General features: G+C 52.4%; 6 protein-coding genes across 6 annotated transcripts; 3 read left to right on the top strand and 3 right to left on the bottom strand.

The window, feature by feature from the left end:
• Positions 1–323: 323 nt before the first annotated feature.
• On the top strand, positions 324–1006 carry COCSUDRAFT_62465 (hypothetical protein; the record flags this gene model as incomplete). The annotated part of the gene is made up of 2 exons (XM_005648424.1): positions 324–538; positions 919–1006. The coding sequence occupies 2 exons, from the start codon at positions 324–326 to the stop codon at positions 1004–1006; spliced, it is 303 nt and encodes a 100-aa protein (XP_005648481.1).
• Positions 1007–1792: 786 nt separating this feature from the next.
• Positions 1793–3279, bottom strand: COCSUDRAFT_36196 (ribosomal protein S9 component of cytosolic 80S ribosome and 40S small subunit; the record flags this gene model as incomplete). Its single annotated transcript, XM_005648425.1, has 4 exons — positions 1793–1925; positions 2275–2516; positions 2897–3036; positions 3252–3279. The coding sequence occupies 4 exons, from the start codon at positions 3277–3279 to the stop codon at positions 1793–1795; spliced, it is 543 nt and encodes a 180-aa protein (XP_005648482.1).
• Positions 3280–3653: 374 nt separating this feature from the next.
• COCSUDRAFT_62467 (hypothetical protein) lies at positions 3654–5128 on the top strand (the record flags this gene model as incomplete). Its single annotated transcript, XM_005648426.1, has 6 exons — positions 3654–3699; positions 3967–4000; positions 4124–4251; positions 4520–4629; positions 4782–4910; positions 5117–5128. 6 exons carry the CDS (start codon positions 3654–3656, stop codon positions 5126–5128), a joined length of 459 nt encoding a protein of 152 aa, XP_005648483.1.
• A 22-nt stretch (positions 5129–5150) lies between these two features.
• COCSUDRAFT_65656 (cytochrome P450) lies at positions 5151–9044 on the bottom strand (the record flags this gene model as incomplete). The annotated part of the gene is made up of 10 exons (XM_005648427.1): positions 5151–5789; positions 6074–6268; positions 6766–6896; positions 7180–7305; positions 7418–7466; positions 7615–7715; positions 7921–8043; positions 8293–8473; positions 8729–8848; positions 9000–9044. 10 exons carry the CDS (start codon positions 9042–9044, stop codon positions 5667–5669), a joined length of 1194 nt encoding a protein of 397 aa, XP_005648484.1. The 3' UTR covers positions 5151–5666.
• A 2788-nt stretch (positions 9045–11832) lies between these two features.
• COCSUDRAFT_62469 (hypothetical protein) lies at positions 11833–13355 on the bottom strand (the record flags this gene model as incomplete). Its single annotated transcript, XM_005648428.1, has 5 exons — positions 11833–11899; positions 12027–12149; positions 12438–12585; positions 12785–12930; positions 13153–13355. 5 exons carry the CDS (start codon positions 13353–13355, stop codon positions 11833–11835), a joined length of 687 nt encoding a protein of 228 aa, XP_005648485.1.
• Positions 13356–14869: 1514 nt separating this feature from the next.
• COCSUDRAFT_62470 (hypothetical protein) lies at positions 14870–18939 on the top strand (the record flags this gene model as incomplete). Its single annotated transcript, XM_005648429.1, has 11 exons — positions 14870–14883; positions 15155–15356; positions 15545–15722; positions 15904–16037; positions 16288–16500; positions 16793–16870; positions 17153–17341; positions 17638–17815; positions 18092–18240; positions 18495–18600; positions 18824–18939. 11 exons carry the CDS (start codon positions 14870–14872, stop codon positions 18937–18939), a joined length of 1557 nt encoding a protein of 518 aa, XP_005648486.1.
• Positions 18940–18945: the final 6 nt, after the last annotated feature.

The following is an 18945-nucleotide window of genomic DNA, read 5'->3' on the forward strand; positions in this document are numbered from 1 at the left end:
ATCAGCCATTGGACTCCTCCCAGGCACATATACTCCCCCTTGCTGGAAAGCTGTTGCAGTGGCCTCTAGACAGACACCGCCAGTGGCCTCTTATCAAGAGCTCACACTTGCTTTTGTCAAGCCTGCCTTCCTCACCTCCCTGCAGATGGGGGGCAATTGTCTGGTAGCCAAATAGAATGAGCACCCTGAAGACAAAGAGAGGCTCCTAGACGACCGGTGTGAGCCTGTAGTACCGTACCGTTTCATCTCCTCTTTGCATGCATGGATCTCAGCTGAATACCGCAGTATCAAGGTTCAAAATCGAGCCAAGAGAGAGTGCGATCATGAAGACAGAGCGAGCGCCGATGACTTGTGCTGTGGCTGCAGTGTCGCTGCTGTATGCATATGTCGGCAGCCTGGCAACAGATCTCAGGGAGGTTATCAGGGGCCGGACCAGGCTGTCTCCCCTTGCACTGGCGCTGATTGTGGGCGTGTCGGCAGCGCTGATTGGGGTGGCTGCTGCGCTGCTCACCACATACACCCGGCGCCAACTCAGGCGGTGGGGCCCACTCTGTCTTCCCCAAGACTTTGAAAATATATGCTGTGCAATAGGCGACGAAGCCACGTAGGCCCATAGGCGACAAGTGCTGTGTTTTGTTTGTGGTGCTTGGAGGAGCAGTTACCCCTGTTGCAGGATTAAACTCGCGCGATCACGCCCCCAAGGTCTGATAAGCGGGCTTGAATTCTGCAACAGGAAGCAGACCTTCCAGTGGCACTGTTGCTTGACACTGGCAAATTTTTTGGCTTGTACCTGTTACGGTGGGCAGCATGTGAAGACTGCATAGGACGCTGGCAAACTTTGCGCTTGTATCTGTTCGGATGGGCGGCATGTGAGACAGCATAGCACTTGGTTTCCTTTTATTGATTGTCTCGTTTCAGGCGATTGGAGGAGGAGAGCAGCAGTAATCAATGCGATGAAGAGCATGGGGAAGCAAGGCAGCCCAGCGAACAGGATCCCTTGATGTGAGCACACAGAGGGGCTGATGCAGGGACATTTGGCGCGCCTCCCCGGAACAGTTGTGAAACGAATTAGATCAGGAGTATGAGCGTCGTTTGTCATGTTTCCATCGTGGCTCCGGCGAGCATCAGCATGGCATATGCATGAAGAGCAATAAATGTGACCCTGAATGCAACTGCCATGCATCGCTTCAGCCATTTTCTGCAACATGACGAAACATGATTTACCATATCCATGCGCATGTAGAGATGCTATGTAAAATACCTGTAATGCTCCTGATGGACATGCCCGCAAAGGTGATTGGGAGGTGCATAGTGATTTCATGAAAGCCATTACACCAGGGACCTGCAGTCACGCTGACAGGTCCATCAGGTCAGCCCTGCTTGTGCTGTCAGGGTGCAAGGAAGCACACTGCCCTTCCGCCCAGATATTGATACAAACAAAGACAGCTGAACCGCTATTCCCCAGTAGGTGGGGCACATAAGAAGGCTGCAGGCAACCAGATGAGGCAATCTAAATTCAGATCTAGGACTCGTCGTCCTCGTCCTCGTCATCAGCCTCCTCCTGCTTGTTGCTCTTCTTGTTCCTGCGCCGCAGTCAGGCCAAGTCAGCAAATTGAAAGAGTGAGAAACAAAGGCAGGGCGCTGCCATTGCGATGTGCAGTAGTGACGAAAGATCTGCAAAACCATAATCACCAAAATATGCAAAGATGATGCAATCGATAAACAGTGCAAAGGAATTGAGGCTGGACACAAAGCTGGTACAAGGGACGAAGAGAGAATAAGGGCAGGTCACTCACTTGAGCGCTTTCCTCTTGTTGCGGCCGGGGCGGCCGCCACCGAAGGGGCTGTTGAGGGCAAAGTCGATGTGCTTCTGGCTGTCCACGCGCACCATAAAGGAGGGCACATTCACAATCTGCTTGCCCACCCTATCATGACACACCCCATACCCATCAGCGCCTTGTCATCACTAAACACCGCGACAGGCGGGCGTAGCAAAGAACGAGCAATCGCCGTGTATGCCACTGCACATGTGCGCTTCATGTACTAGCTGGGCGCAGACTCCCTGCCACCTCTGCTCCTGTCCTGATGAGCTGCATCATTCAATGCCCGCTCCAGCACCGGGCCTCACTATTACCTGACCAGCCATCATGCAAACACCACCCCAACATGCACCTTCTCAGATGCAGACACATAACGGGCCATGGGTATCATGGTCATCTAAAAGAGGCTCGCACGGGGGCTTCAGGAGATGTGCCGAATGCATCTGGCCCCCACCTGATGTGCCTCTGGCGGATGAGGACGCGGGCGTGGTGCATGGACTTGGCGAGGCCCAGCTTGAAGACGAGCGTCTGCAGGCGGCGCTCCAAGAAGTCCTGGGGCGTCAGCGCAAGCACGTAATCCAGCTTGTTCTGGGCCTCCTCCAGCAGCCCGTACTTGTACATGCGCCGCAGCAGCGCCTCGCCCTCAAACAGCCGCTTTGTCTCCTTGTCGTCCAGCGTCAGCAGCGTCCGCGCAGCCTGCCATCACACAATGCACCCACAGCTTAGATATGCATCCTCCGCTAATATAACGGCTATGATCATTGAACAGCTCCAGCAACCCTGCTCAATAGGTCTGTCGGTGTCCCGTCTGAGGAAAGATCTGAAAATTAATCTGCACATGGGACGTAGTGGAACTGCTCGAACAATTCCGGTGTGCTCATTAAGCATGGGTGGAAACTTTCAATAAGGACTGCCCTGTGCTGTATGCTGCACAAGCAGAATGGCAGCAGCCAGACCAAGGGATTGGCAAATCAGCTGCTGCAGTGAGCTGAGCATGCTAGAACCAGATGTGGTTCGTTTGCGCCAAGAATTCTGCTCACAGATCAGGAAGCCCCCTCTTGTAGTGTACCACACACCTGACGAATCTTTGACAGAGCCATCTGCACACGCCAGAGCTCACGCTTGTTCCTGAGCCCGAACTCTCCGACCAACTTCAGCTCACTGTCGAGACGCTCCTTCTCAAAAGGACGCCGAGGCTTTTTGAAGGTCTTCCCATCTGCGCAACAGAACAAAGAGGCGATCACATCCTGCTGTTATGTTTCTGTGAACCACGATGCATCCTGCTTTCGAGGCTGGCAAGGATGTCAACTATGCAGTTTGCTTGATCGGTAGCATCGTTGCTGTCTCTGCATGATGATATACTTGTACCACTGCCAGGCACAATTGCTACAGCGCAGTTGCTCTATACATCGAGCCTGCCCGGGCACTTACAGTTCCGGTAGTATGATATGTGCGGCATCTCGACAGAGCCGCAAGCCCAACCGCAATCTGCCTGTCCACTGAAAGAGAGACTGCAAATTCCTCTCGGCGGCTGCTCTTACTGAGAGAAACCCTCTCACACACCTGCAGGAAAAACCCTATTGGGCTGATCGTCCGACGGTGTTCCCGACCTTTCTGCATCATCATGATCATTAATCGATCTGAGAAAGAATACAAATGCCCGAATGCTTGTAGTCTACAAGTTGTAGAAAATAGCATTTAAGAGCCAGTATTCACATTGTCTTCAGTGGGGTCGCTTGGCTGCGTCACAGAGATTCAAGCGAGCAGCATGAGCACGTTTAACTGTTGTAGCCTTGCTCTCAATGGGCGATCGCAATCCTGGTTTCATCATATATGCACGTCTCCACTCAATCGGCGGCTAAGGGGGACATCGCTGCGAGTACGCGCAGCAGAGTCTCCAGAAAGAGAAACAGGGCAGCCTGGGCCATCAGGCCGTGTACAGGAGGTCGATGAACTGCCTGGTGGAAGGCCGAAGGGACTAAAGGTATCTCTAACTATCATACAGCGTCAACAAGTCCATTGCATGCTGTGGAAGAAGCAATTATTACGGTGCTCCTTGGAACTATGCGTGACTAGACCACCTGGTTTTGCTCGCAGCTAGAAAGAATTGAAAGGCTGGGAGAGGAGGCTTGGGCTGGCGTTGCAGCTGTGGACAGGGGCGAGGATGGCCCTTCCCTCGGGTGAGAAATCAGCTGCTGGTCCTGCCAGGGGCACTGAATTGAAGTATTTTGGTTCCTCCATTGATCCGTTGACATGCCAGATCTTGGGTTGTTCAGCAGTAGCAAGAGTGCCTGATGACACAGGAGGCTGGCCTTGCTCGTGGGAGGTGATGCAGCGGCGCTGCTGCTCTTTGCAGCCATCGGACGCGCCAATCATGGCGAGAGCTTGGACCCTGCGTCGGTGCTCTCTGTTGCCTGGCCGTTCCTTGTGGGTGAGTCTCAACACCACCTCTACCATAATTATCCTGCAAAGATACCCACAAAGGTGTCTTTGGCATGCAGCACATGAATCTGGTTTTGTCGCCATGAATAGGAGCCTCCACCGAGTGTCATCATGCAAGTACACATGTTGCCATGGCATCTTCTATGACACACAACAGGAGACCACTGCGTTGGGCATTTAGTGACTGCATCCGCCCTCTTAGCAGAATTGGCAAGTGAATAAGCACACTGAATGGGAGCTGTGTGGCACTTCCCCAGGCTGGTTTGGGAGCGCAGCACTGCTCGGGGGATTTGGCAAGGAAGCACAGGGAGGCCGCACAGGGCCTGCAGCCATCACTGCAGCTAAATGCTGGGCACTTGGAACGACGGTGTGTGACTTATCAGTTATTTTGCCTGTTCTCTGCACAATTTGGCTGTGTTGTATATATGGGAAAGTCGTGGGGCACAGTCGCAAGCTGTTCTGCTTGCCACATTGTCATCAGTGGCAGAGGCGCATGACAAGTGTGTGACTGGGTGCCAGGTGGGCGTAGCGCTGCGGTCTTTGTCACGAGGCTACTTTCCAGACAAGGCGTTTGTGATTGTCTCCTTCGCCGTGACAGCTGTGTTTCTGATTGGTTGGCGCTCCGCCTTGGCTGCCGCCACACCAGAGGTTTGCAACAGAACTCTTCCACTGTTACTATGAACTTTTCATTGTGCAGTGTATGCATTGTATAGATCTGCAACAAAACTTTCAACACAAACTACTACTGCATGTGGACACTCTGCTCATTTCACTAGGATGCATGAGAAGAGCTGAGGGATCTCATAGATGATCACGACGTTGCATGTTGCAGGTGGATGTGCAGTCATCACCAGCAGCTCAAGTAAAAAGGAGGCGGGACAAGAAGGGGAACCCATTGGAATTCTTACAACTGCTTGCATCATTGACAAAACGATGGTAGTCAACCGGCAGTCAACCAGATTGAGGCAGTCCCAGCAATAATCTCTGTAATGCTATGTAATGCACAAGGGTCACTCGTCAGGAAATAAACACCTCAGGCACTTATCTATGAGGGCATCGATCTGCAATCTTTTGCACGATAACACCATGTGAAACATTCAAATCAAGGGTTCCAAGAAATTGCAGAATGTAAATGTGCATCCGTTGAAGGTTACTTCCTTGACTTTTCAAGAGACTGTGCCTCAAGGGACTGAGTTTCCAAGGAAGTTTCCTGCTGCTATACAATAATTCCATGGCATTTGCCTAGATGCAATTATCAGCATCGTTTGCAAGACCTCTACTTGCTGCCTATCTCAAGAGGTTACTCTTGTAACTTCAGTGATTTTAGCTTTTTTTCTCAAGATCCTCCTAAATGACTTCTCTAGACCATTCTGGCCTATGTAAGCTTAGCTGAGCTTGGGGCAGCTAAGCTTGGTACTTGACCACGCGCCCCGGGAGCTTGTTGACAGGCTTGAAGTCCTGGAACCAGAACTCATTGGGATCGTCCAGCTCCACTGTGTAACCCCTCGCCAGCACAGCCAGCAGCGCCTGCACAAGCAGCTCACCTTCATGAATTAGCAATGCTTATTTGAATTATTACAATACTTCCAGCATCCTTCTGGCAAGCAAAACCACGCCAGCAAGCACAGATAAAAAGTCACAGACTTGTTCACCGCCGCATGCGGATGGTAGCCAAGGCAAGATCTGTAATAAGTTTCAGCGTCATTTATCCACTTATCTGCTGGACAACAGTGGACCTGCAGATCAGAATAGGCCTGCGCAACTTCACTGGTTTAATAAAGCGCATTATTGGTGGGAAAAGTCGCCCATACCCGCATCTCCATCTTGGCCAGGAGCATGCCCAGGCACTTGCGCGGCCCCTCTCCAAATGGCATAAATCCCTTGGGCTCCTTCTTCAATGGCGCCCCATCCTCCAGCCAGCGCGAGGGGTCAAACCTATCCGCGTCCCCCTGGAACTCCGGCATGGCCAGCCCCGCCTTCTTCACCATCAGCTGCACCGTCCACCCCTGTGTGCGCAGGGTGAATAAGGTCACCAACAAAGACAGAGTGACAAATGAAAGCATTCCTCAGCGCAGATTGACACAGTCGACCAGCCCCTAGAGATTATCTTCCTTGTTGAAGCAAGCAATCTTCTCGTGCCGAGTATTCCGACATACTGTCCCCCTCGAAAGCATTCTTGTCTGTGAAATCACATTGCAGAGCATGAATGTATACAAATCTCGCTCTCCTGAGTGGGTACTGTCAACAATATCGTCTGTGCATGTGCACACGCAGAGCTTGTGCACAAAGCGAGGCGTTCAAGAGAGCCCACTCAGGGGAGGAGGATCCTTTGCCTGACAGCATGGTGCTTCATGGGCCCCTCAACCTTCTTGCCCCAATAAAAATTGTTGCTTCCTTGGGAGAGCACAGCTGATGCAGGGGACTCCACTTGAAGGCCCAGTGCTTGATTTGCTGAGGATCTGTGGAGGTTGTCAATATTATGTTCTATGGCGCAGGGGCGCACCTTGGGCACGCGGCAGCCCTGGATCTCCAGGTCTTCCAGCGCCTGCCGCCACACGCCGTCCACGATGCCGTGCATGCGCATCACCTCCTTCAGCACCGCGTCCGTGTACGGCATCTGCTCCAGCATCTCATCTGCAGCGCAAGCAGCCAGCCAATTATCAGCCAGGTCCGTTAAAAAGTGTACAAAGCACAGGCAGCCAGCCAATTATCAGCAAGGTGCATGGAAAAGTCTATTCAAACTACAGAAATGCATGCAAGCTTCGAATTGCGCAGAGAACCACGAGTCAGGTTCTGCGAAGTCTCATACACAGAATGGAGGACAAGCTCAAGATCTAGTAAAGCTGCAAGCTGCGCAATGGCTTCTGCACTTCCGCTTGACCACAGAAGTAGGAGGATGCAAAGGGCGGGGACTCACAGGTGATCTCATCGCCGTACTTCTGGATGAGCTCGGCCTGCTCCTGACGCATCCTGGCCATGATGTGCGGCTGCCTCTGAATCTCTGGCAGCACGCGCGACAGCGTGGCGCCTGTGGTCTCATGGCCTGCCCAACACCCACCATGCACATGTGTCTGGTAATGCTCATCCGTGGTATTGACCAAGGCACAGCTTCCCTGTACCAGAAGTAAAGTGGTTGCGAGAGCAATCAGGGTTACCTGCAAACAGCTGGGTGAGGATTTGGTCCTTCAGCTGCTCCATGGTCAGCTGCACACAGTCACACAACAGTCAGGAATGGAGAGCATCTCTTCACAACTCCGAAGCACAAAAGTGGTTGTCTGCAGAGACTGCCAGACCCGCCAGACCCGTTGATCTGTGCATCAACAGAGTCACCAGAAGTTTGTGTCGTGCTGACCTTTTCACCGTTCTCATCCTGAGCATCCAACAGGAGCCGTAGCGCATTCTTGCGGCCGGTGGACTGCGCCTCATTGCTAGCCTTGGCATCCAAGATCAAGCCTGCGCGGACGCAAACTCACACTTTTGGTTGCTCATCATGTCATCATGCTCAGATCATGCCAGTAACATCTATGTGCAAACAATCTCTTCCTTGAACACCTGACAGACATGATGGTGGCACAAGCAGACATGACAAGCAAGGAGTCCTGGGGAGGAGTCCTGGGGATGCTTGGACAACACCAAGGATGAAGAGGGGCAGACTCACGCTCAATCTCTGCCACAATGTACGCTCGCGCTTTCACAGCCTTCCCATAGGGAGTCCCGGGAATGTTGAGGGGCAGGGAGAAGAGGCCATCAGCGTAGACATCAAACTCCTCACGCATCTTGACTGCAGGCAGCCCACCAATGCTTCGGGTCTTATTCCTTAATTTTAGATGCAAAAGCATAATAAGGACTGCTCCTGGTTGCAAATGCACTGCCTTTCACCTCTGCCTTGCAAAATTTTCCTAAGTTGCAATTATAATCTCTTAACTATCATGCACTTTGCCTTTAGTAGTACTGAAATTGAAAAAGGCAAGCTGAACTACGTGTCTACAAGTTGCAAAAAATAAACAAAGCGCAGCTTGAATGAGTTTACCCAGTGTGTCTCCATCAAATCGCGTGCCGGTCAGCACGGTGGCAGCAATGTCAAAGGCAAATGCGCGTGCAGCCGAGTAGAAGAGCACGGGCTCCTTGCTTGCCGCCCACTGCTCCATTGTGTAGCGCGAAACATCCAGTATTGTCGGCAGGTACAGCCGCATCGCTGCCTCTGTGAAGGCCTGCACACATATGCCCCTTTGATATCAGGGTTGATTACCGAGCGACAATATTCGTGCATCTTTCTGCTGTAATATAATTCTTGCTGTGCTATTTGAGGTGCGATGCACTGGAGTTCTATAGAGCCTGTATGTCACAAGAGGCTGCTCAGAGCATAGGGTGAGGAAGCATGGCCTTCCAATGCTTGGGGATGAATGAGGTGCACAGCTTCCCACGGAGCAAGATACAGATGCTGTTTCAGAGCATACAGTGATCACCTGGGATAGGATCTGACGCTGCTTCTTGTGCGCCTTGGCAGGCGCTGTCAGGATGGCGTTGGGGCCGAGCAGGTTGCGCATCGACTCTGGCCAGGCTGACTCGACCAACTTATGTTCCGCCTGCAGTGTCCGAAATCAGAGGATTCAGAGTGACTTGCACCATGTGTAGGATAGGTCTCAGTACTGCATTCATGTGTGCAGCATCTGCCTGTTGTCTAGGCCAATTGAAAGGTGGTCGCCAATGGATTTGTAGTGCAAAGAAATCACACACCTGAAGAAGGCGGCGGACTTCGTTCTCATCAGTCACTACTACCATGGGATTGAAGAGGAGATTTGTTTTAAAGAGGCCGCCAAACTTCTCGAACCTGCATGCATGGTCAAAGCAGCCCTGTTCACACATCTGCTCACACATGCCGTACCCCGTACGTCCCACCTTGTATGAACATACTGCTCGAAGCTATGACTAGTAAGCGCAATGAGAAGAGCTGGTATCTTGCCTTTTCTGGTAGAATGCCTGGTAATCCGTAAGCCATTCCACTGTGTTCATCAGCCCACTCAACAGGGGTATGTCTGCATCGCCCTCAGGCACAGGTGGCGTGGCAGAGAGCCCACTTGATGCAGCTTGGCACACGGCTGGCCTGTCACAGCAACAAACATACGAATGCTTGGTGACGAGCCTACGAAGATGAGCTTTTTCATTCGAAACTTTCGAAACCGAGCAATCAAGCCACTAGATACACTCCAGAGGCCCACTTACCTGGTGCGTCTAGGCTTGTTGGACCCGTGGACAGGTCTTGAAGAAGATCTCAAAGTGCAATCTTGGCTGCGTTGGTGCAGCTTGTGCAGGGATATAAGCTGATTACTGGCCAGTGCTTGAAGTAAGCTAGCCATCTGGAAGGACCTGCGAAGACCAAGAAGAGGATCCGTCACGCATCGTCCAGGAGAATTGAACTTCGCATCCAAAAACTCGCATGTATGCTCTATGTAGCTCAGTGGTCCTCGATTTAATCGGCAAGGAAGAGCAGATCAGTACAAAGGTGCTGATGTAGAAGTCAAAGTTGTTTCGATGTAGCCATGTGCGCTGACCGAGTAACGGATACAGCATGATACCGCAGACTTCAAATAAACCACAATTTGCATAATACATTAACAAGGCAACGGACACCCAGCGTGCGTACCGATGTGCCTGGACTGGAGCGTACTTCGTCCTGTTCTGGCGACGCCTCTATGGCAAGGTTGACAGTGCGAATGCTGGTCTACTAAACAGAGTTCTGAAGTCTGTCCCTTTTCCTACGTGAGATCGACGTGTGGAAGCGTCGAGAGCGTCGAGAGTCTCTCCTTGCGGTTATGCGAGGTTAACGCGACGTTTGAGCCTGATCTGGATGCATGCAACCGAGGCTCCTTCATGCGTCTTCTTTGTTTGCAGACCAAGGCACAGACTCTTGATCCAAGTTTGAAGCTTCCGATAGGACGCACATTGTGGGCTTCCCCATCACGTTTCAAACATGAGATAATCAATCTTCCTGGTAGAATCTACCGATGGCTGCAGCTGCATGCAGTGCGCCGTCGCGGCTGCCAGCAGCCTGCTAGCTAGGTGAATGCTGGCGATTTGTAATTTTTGGTGGGCAGCAAGTGGCTGTGCACTGCATAGTGGATCTCATCCACTCATTGAATTATTGCCAGTGGCCAAGCGCAGCTGGTAGATTTGGCTCATGCAGGCCTGCGCGGCGCAGGCAACTTGCTGAACACTGACATATTAAAGTCACTAACGGTACGGTACCTGTCAGAAAGTGCTGATAAAACACAGCATGCCGCCATGTAGTCACGGTATGTGATGCGATGCACGCACGAAGTAATGCATGGTTCAGCGATTTGCAGAGCATAGAAATTACATTCCGAATACAGACCGTCCCGGCATACTATTTAGTAAATAGTGTACATACGCATCAGCTCGCCCTCGCAGGATACCCTGATTGCTCCAGTTCCTCGACAGGCTCTAGCTTCCCTTTGCCTATTTCCCTCTGGCCCACACGTTCAACCCCAGTGCAAAAGCTTCCAATACATATACAGCAGGCACCTGGTCTCTCCCGGAAAAACACTATGGCAGCATAGCTGCATTCTATAGATTGCAGACTCTGCACATCAGATGTGCATTGGCATAGCTCTTGCAATATTATTAAGAGTCATCAGGCACATCCAATCCACTGCATTGAATATATGCAATGCTCATGTACTGCGGTTGAATTGATTGTCCAAGATCAATAGCAGTGGAGATTACATCTATTTTGAATTCAGCTTCGAAGCGCGGTTGCAGATGCGCGCAAGTGGCACTGCATTGCGCTGCCACGCTGCAAACGCTTGCCTCACCTAGAAGATAAACTAATCACACCTCTGTTGTTTGGATACCTCAACTGATCACCAGTTGAAATTCTAAATAGCCACAGAGATACCCCATGTCGCAGCAAATTCTCCAAAAGGTGCGCTTTAACGCACGTCGAATGATGACATTTGCGGGTTGGTGACAAACCTGCAATTTAAAGTCTGTGTAACAGGAATTTTTCAAATCTGTAGTTGCAGCCATTGTGGCAAAATCACCATCTAGCAAAAGCTCCATAGAAGGGAGCCAAATTTCCTGTGATATGAGTCATTGTGGAATTCAAGCAAGCTCTTGGAACTGCTGAGGAGTCCATATTCTCATGCAGATCTTGATTCCACATCATATTTTCTGCCTGCAAAATTCGCCTGCAGACATCCCTGATGCCAACAGTGTACCCACCTCACAAGCAACATTCATTGGCAAACTGTGCAACTATTGACTCTTGAAGCCTTCAACGCACACATCAACGGATAAACGCCAATTTCTCTGGAGTCGATCCCCCATTGAGTAGCCCTCTGCTTGAAGTGATGAGCCTTTGGTGCTTTCCTTCATTCTGAGAACAGAGGAAACCTGCCCACCTGCCAAAGTATCCAGCTACTATCAACAACGCAGCGAACAGCACTACTCACATCTCTTCTTTATCCCTCCCTCCCTGCCGCTTGCAGTGGGAGTGCCGGTACCACCTCTGCCGCGCTACATATTAAAAACACTAGCACCTGCAGTGCAGCTACTCAAATTGCAGGACGCGCTTAACGGCTGCAAAGCCCAGGCGCGCCGCTGCTGCAAACAACGGCCTGTCACATGGGACCGGGCTGGACGCCATGCTGAATGGTTGCGAAGAGCAGGCACCAATGCAACACAGCGGCGGGTCACAAGTGACCAGGTTGCCCGCCCTTCTGACCAGAATTATGGTGGTTGTACAGGTCCAACAGCCCATAGCTATCAAAGGAGCTGAGCTGCGCGGCTTTGTCCGCCGGTAGCCGGGATTTGAGCTTCTGCACAACTTCCACCACCTTCTCCCTCTGCGCCTCCACCTGGTCGTCGCTGCGCATGCATTCAGACGCCTGATCAGGACGGCCACCCAGCAGACATAATGCCTGATTAGAATGCCTACATGTTGAGGGCCATGTTAAATGCCTCTCAGGACCCGGCACCTTGCAGAACAATCATAAATCAGTATGGGAGCAATTGACGCTCATTTGGCAGGATAAGAGACATGGTTATGTCACCAACAGAGTAACTTACCATATATTATAATCAGTTGGACAAACTGCACGTAGATGCACTACACTGGGTTCTGGAGTAAATTGGAGACTGGACAAGAGCGCTCACCTGACACCGATAGACGATGCATTGGACGAGCTCATCTGGAGCTCGGTTAGAAGCTCAGAGATTTCGGAGGACAGAGTGCCGTCTGACTGGAGTTCCATCACAAGATGCTTGTACAGGTCCTGCTCATCCAGGGACAGGGACTCCCCCGCTGCACACAAACCAATTGAGCTATGTCAGCAGTGCTTGTCTAAATCTGCAATGCTAGTCCAGGATTGCAGTCAGCAACAGCAGCTCCCAAACAGAGCGACAGAAGCGCAGCGGATTTGACTGGTCAGCTGACATTGCATTCAAGCAAGAGGACCACTGTGCCACATTCTCTCCTCAAGGGGATGCAGCAGAGACCGCACCAGGTAAGAGGTCACGCAGTAGGTGCGGTGCGATCTCTCGTGAGGCGACGGTCTGCAGCTGCGGCGCGGCAAAGGGGGTTGTCAGGGAGAAGGAGCGCAGGGAGCGGGCCTCAGAACTGTCAATGGAGATGCCAGAGCGCAGAAACCTGTCACAGCATGCGCAGCATGTAGATGTAAGACGCCATGCAGGAAACCCGTAGTTCCAGCCTCGAGTCACGCAGCCTGCACGCTAACAATGGCATGACCAAATCAACACTGTTCTAGCATGCCTCCTTATTGGCAATTAAGACCTGCACAGCCTCTGTCATTCAACGTCCAGAGGGTGGGCACTTGCAGGTGCTTCCACAGGGCCATTGCAAAGAGAGCACCTGACATCTGCATCCATTTCATAGTCCTCGTCATTATCTAGGCCCTCCTCGTTGGCGCGCGCCGCATCTATCGCCCGATCCAAGCCGCCGCCCGACCCCGATGAGAATTTCGAGCACAGAGAAACGTCGCTCCTCGAAAACTGCTGCCCGGGTCCAAAAGCCGCCCCAGGCCGGACACCTGAGCCTGATGCATGCGCAGCCATGTCAACTCACAGGCAGGGCCATCAAATCGAGAATGTCCATCAGTGAGTACATATTATAAAGTTGGCAAGCAGCCGCTTTGCAGAGCAGCCATGTAGTTCACCTAATGGGGGCAGTTTATTGGAGTTTCTGGGAGGCGGGCTCGCATCAAACAACATGCCGCTGTCCTCCATTGATAATGCATGCGACGGCACAGCTGATGATGTATTTGCCTGCAGCATCAAACAATACCCTTGACACATCAATATGGTCAGGTCACAGAAACGCAGCAGCATGACAGCTGACTACCATACAAACACCTCGCGACTGACAGCTGCTACAAATTCGTTTGGTAATGTGGGGAAGGCAGACCTGCCCAGCATCTTGATGCCTGGATGACGCTGTAGATGTGGTATTTATTGGCCTCACAGCAGGTCTTTCAGGCTCCATCTGATCTGTGCAGAGAAGGATAGTCAGTGTTGTGAGGCCTGTCTCAAGCAAGGACTTAGAGCTTTAGGTGTGTTCCTGGTCCAAGGGTCTTACCCTGAATTAAAGCAAGTGAATGACCGATGACCGGAGGTGAATTGCAAGTAAGGAATTATTTTGCCTCTTGACAAATAGGGCCGATGTCCCTTGTGGAGCACACAACTTCTGCGCAGGGAAGCAACACAATCCTTCAGCCGATGTAATATGTGCAGCAGTCCATGTTAAAACAACTCTATGGATGCTTCAAAGCGTTGATCGATCAAGGGAACCGGTTCCCAGATCACTGGATTTAGAGAGCCCTGGATGCTGACAAACGCACTCGCTGTTTCTGGCCTCGTCGATATATTCTGGAAAAAATCTGCGATGCGTCAAGACGTGCACGTTGTATAGTCCAGTACTTTTGGCATGCCCTGAACACTGAATGGCTCGTGTCCGAATATACTAAGGACACAAATAGTCAGGTATCCTGTCCCAGACTGGGTCTTGCTCGAGCTGGATCCAGACTATGCCTTTGCTCGGAAACAAAGCACTTCCAGCAATCAATGCACGTAGAAGCACCGTTGGGCGCCAGGGTTTGGGAGTAGATGTGTGAGAACGACGCTTGCGTGACATTGACGATGGGCTGAGGTCAACGTAACCCTGGCAAGCCCCTGCAGAAATTTAAGCATGCAATGCATATTGCATTCTTGAGATTCTACTTTAGAAGCCTACCTGTTTCAAAATAAATAACGTTCTAGGTTTCGAGCTGGAAAAGTGCTGCGATGGCGGAATTGGAAGAGTCCAGCTATATTGCAAATCTTCAGCTGTCATGACTTGTTCAGAATGTCCGTATTCTAGAGCTTCATTTCATATCGCTACTTAACTCATTGTGGACCTATGGATTTTGATCTGTCTGCACTCGACAAGGTCACTGAATCCAAGGCAGCAACCAGGACATCCAAGTTTGCTCCAAGTGCAAGAGCTCGTCCGGTGCGGTCTGCTGCTTGAGGCCTCAATACCTGTATCATCAACTTCTGATCAAGCTCTTGAAAAAGTAGCCTTGGCCTTTCAAATGTTGCGAGGCAGGTACTTCCGTTCCAAGCAGTTCTCACGGACACTTTTGATGTGAGCAGAAACGACCAGCCAGGAGCTCAGCTGCTGATGTCGCGGTGCATGAACCTGCGGCTATTGATGCACAAGAAGGCGTAGGTATTCCGACAGGTGCGCATTCCATCCCTGTTGGAACACTTCCAAATACCTTGCAGACATCAGTGCAGTACTGCACATCCGCTGTCTGGCATGTCCTGTCCTCTGCTGAGGAAGTTCGTGCATTGCATCAGGCCCTGTAACTGCGAAGGGGGCTGCCGCTGAGGCACTTCCAGCAGCAGAAACTGTGCCAGCCCCAGCAGAAGCCGCAGGGCCTGCTGCACCCAGTACCTCTCAGGCAGATGTTCCTGGCCCATCCTCGCAACCCCCAGCAGCTCCACAGCGACGGCAGCCTGTGGGCTATGACATTCCTGGCCCACTGGGGACAGAGCCCCCTGCTCCTGGGAAAGCCGGTTTCCGCAGGTGCCTACCTCCACTGATTGCATGCGATCCAATGATTGCGTTGCAGGAATTGATCATATCGTCCTGCAAACGTATCTGAGGAGTAGCTGTGTTGTCCCGCCCTCTGGGGGCACATCAGCGTATGACTATGACACAGATGGTGGGTTGCTTCAGGTTTATGCCTCGTGCATCTACTCAGAAGGGCAAGCAGGCCGCAGCGCCTGAGGAGGAGGCTGGCCCATCCTCGCCGGCTGCAGCGGAGAGATCCAGCAGAGCTGTGCCAGCTGCAGTTGGCGTAGAGGACCGCACATTGGTGATACTGCCCGATCAGCAGCGGCAAGATGCAGATGGAGAAGCAGCAGCACCTGCAGGCAAAGGTGGGAATTCAGGGAGAGGTTCCTGCCTCAGCTGAGCCTCCCCTTGCAGACCAGTTCTCCGATGCACATCCACAGTCTGCATGCTGGAGAACGAGGCATGAGGGAGGGAGGTACTGAACTCGTTGAGGGTGAGGTATGTACCTTCACGCTCTCTGACTGAGCCTTTGTGTCGCTTTAGCAGGGAGGAAAGGGAGGGCCAGGAAAGCAGTGGCGGCAACGGCCCCCTTGGATGTATCGACCATGTCCTTGAAGAGCATCATCAAGTGCGCGTACGCAAAGGAGCGAGCCCGGCTGGACGAGGAGAAGCGGAAAAAGGTAATGCTGGCTGCCTCTCATATACTTGTATCTAGACCACTGCTCCACGCTTCATCACGCTCTTTTCTGCTGCCTATTGTCCTCTATAAGAGCCTGCATGCCAGCCGCATTATTGGCGCTGATCGGGAACTTCAGCCTGCAACATACATCTAAGCTCGGTATAATCTGGCAAAATGTTCTAATTGATGATGCCAGGGTCACACCAAGAGATAATTCCTCTGCCAGACAATTGAGCACCTGGGGCCTGCAGGAAGAGGAGGAGAAGCTGACGCAGGAGGCCGGCGGCTCGCAGGTACCGGTGGCGGCGGCTGCGCCGGTGGCAGCTTCACCGCAGCCGAGCGCGGCCGGCCTGGCGCCGCGAGTGGAGGTGGTGGACGGCCGGATGCGCATCGTGGAGCAGAGCCTGTCCATCCAGGCGCAGCCGGAGGCTGCCGGCCGGCTCATCACTGTAGAAGACAACCCGGTGAGCCATCCCATACTTTATATAAGAGAGCAATGAAGCTTTGAAAAGGGACTGAATGACTCGTGCTTATTCGGCAGCACACAGGACAACAATCGCCCGTGTGCCTGCCGTTTGAAGTACAGATCCTCTGAATACTCATGGCTGCTGCAGTCTGCTCTGCCGCTTGGTTGAGCCTACAATTCCCTTGGGAAACTCTTGTAAGCCTGGAGCAGAGTAGCCAGTGTGTAAGACTTGAGCAATGCATCAAAAGGTGCCGTGGAGCTGAGACACTTGATTGTGCTTGATAATGCAGAAGCTCAACAACCTGACGTACGCCAGGCGCATGAACAACGAGCGCTGGAGCGCTGAGGACACTGAGCTCTTCTACAAGGTGTGGCATCCAAGCCGTTGTCTTCCCCCATTCTTCTCCCGTTTTCTGTTATGGCACAGCTGACTTTAGCACGAAGAATAGAAGACACCTGTTGTACTTGCCTGATGATGGACCCAAGCTGTGAGTCTCGTTTGTTGCAGATATTGCTGACAAAGCATGCACCCTGATGTGAATAAGAATCGGGCGGTCCTGCTGCAGCGAGTGAGACTATCACCAACTGTCTGGCTATCACTGAACATTTGCTGCAGGTATGTCTCAAACGGCGGGTGTCTCGGTGTGCAGGCGCTGCGACTGTTTGGCACGGACTTCACGCTGATAGAGCGCATGTTCCCGGGACGCCAGCGCAAGGCGCTCAAGAACAAGCTACAGCGCGAGTATCGCGCCGATTTTGCGCGGGTCGACTCCGCGCTGTCCGGGGGCGGCGCCGCATCCCAGGAGTCCCTCAAGGAGGTTGTCGCCCTGCTCAAGCAGGTGCGCCCCAATGAACACGTGTTCAGACAGTTCCATCGCAGAGAAGCGTTCAATAAACATGCCTGATGGCATCACTGCACCAATTTTTCGGTGGTTTGAGGGGGCGGGTGGATGGTGCTGCTGCTTGCAGGAGGTTCTGCTTGTGATATGGATACGCATGCATATCTGGCTGTGGGCATGTGAGTGATCTGCTGATTGTAGCTTTGGCAATCGAGCTAGAACTTTGGCAGAAGTGTCAGCAGCACATCTCATACAACTAATTCAGTTGCAGAAGGTCTTTCTTTGTTGATGCGCAGCACACAGAGGATCAGGAGAACACGGGTGTGGTGGACGGCAGCGGGGAGGAGCAGCGGCCTGACCTGACAGCAGCGCTGCTGGGACGGTCTCAAGCAGACGACGCTGAAGCCGCAGAGGCCGATGCTGGCGCAGAGAATGACGACGTGCTTGCCCTGCCTGCGCCGCCCGTCCAGAATGGTCTGTCCTATGCTCTTGTTCTTCATAGAACAGCAAGAAATAGCGCATTCCCAGCGGTTGGTACAGTTCTTCTACTGTGATACAGGTACATCTGCCGTTGACGAGATATTCAGATGGACAATGGTTGAAATGCTATGCATACTGTGACCGGGTTTGTGGGCCACTTTTCCCTTCACTCCAATGCTTGTCGTGAGCCTGGCCTACTATCTGCATTTCACAGCAGCAGATGCAGCGTTCCAAAAGTTGGATCGCCAATAATTTTGGCTGCCTGGTCAGGTGGAACGCAGCGCGCCAGGACAAAGGCATCGCAGCGAAGGCCGAAGCAGCCGGCCACAGAGACACACCCAGAGGCAAGCGCCGCGCCGGGGGAGCCAGCATCCGCCGCTGCAGAAGTGGCCATTGCTGCGCCGCCAGTGGCGCCACAGGTATATTTTATTCACCAACAGGTGTCCCTACATTTTCTTGCAATAAGACAGGGTGTTATGTGCACTTGCATTCCAGCATGCAGCTCTCCTAGTGAGAAGTGCAGCATTGAGGAAGCAATTGCTTGTGCATATGCAAGAGAACGCAGGAACAACATGGAGAAGGAGGAACCACTGCATGGGGGCATTGAGCGCATGGCTGGTTCCCTGCTGGGCTGTTCAGCTCACTGATTAATGGCCATCCACTTTCTGCATAGGTGGCGGATGGGGACGGCCCTGCGAGCGCACCACCGCGGAGGAAGGTGCTGCCGCGTGTGCCTGCGCGAGGCAGGAAGAGGCCCGAAGCATCAGCGCCAGCTGCAGGTGCACACACAGGCAACACTGCATGCACTGTGACATCACATGCACCTGTCCTAAGCATCTGGCCACCTGGCTGAAACTGCGTCATTCAAACATGTAAAGTGGAACTTAAATCGGATCAGATTATGTTATCAGCCTGGGACGGGGAACTTGAATGATCTGAAAATTTCTCCATGTTGCTTGGGTACCTCAGGGGAGCCTGACAAAAGGTCGAATGTGGCTGCAGGGGATGGGTCAAATGGAGAGGAGGCTGTGGCTGCAGATGGCAGTGCAGTGATCCATGAGGCCAGGCCAAGATTAACACGACAGCGTGCTGCTGCTGGAGCGAGTTCTGTAGAGTGAAGGGCT

This window comes from Coccomyxa subellipsoidea (assembly GCF_000258705.1).
Source record: "Coccomyxa subellipsoidea C-169, whole genome shotgun sequence".
In the NCBI taxonomy this organism is placed as follows: domain Eukaryota; kingdom Viridiplantae; phylum Chlorophyta; class Trebouxiophyceae; family Coccomyxaceae; genus Coccomyxa; species Coccomyxa subellipsoidea.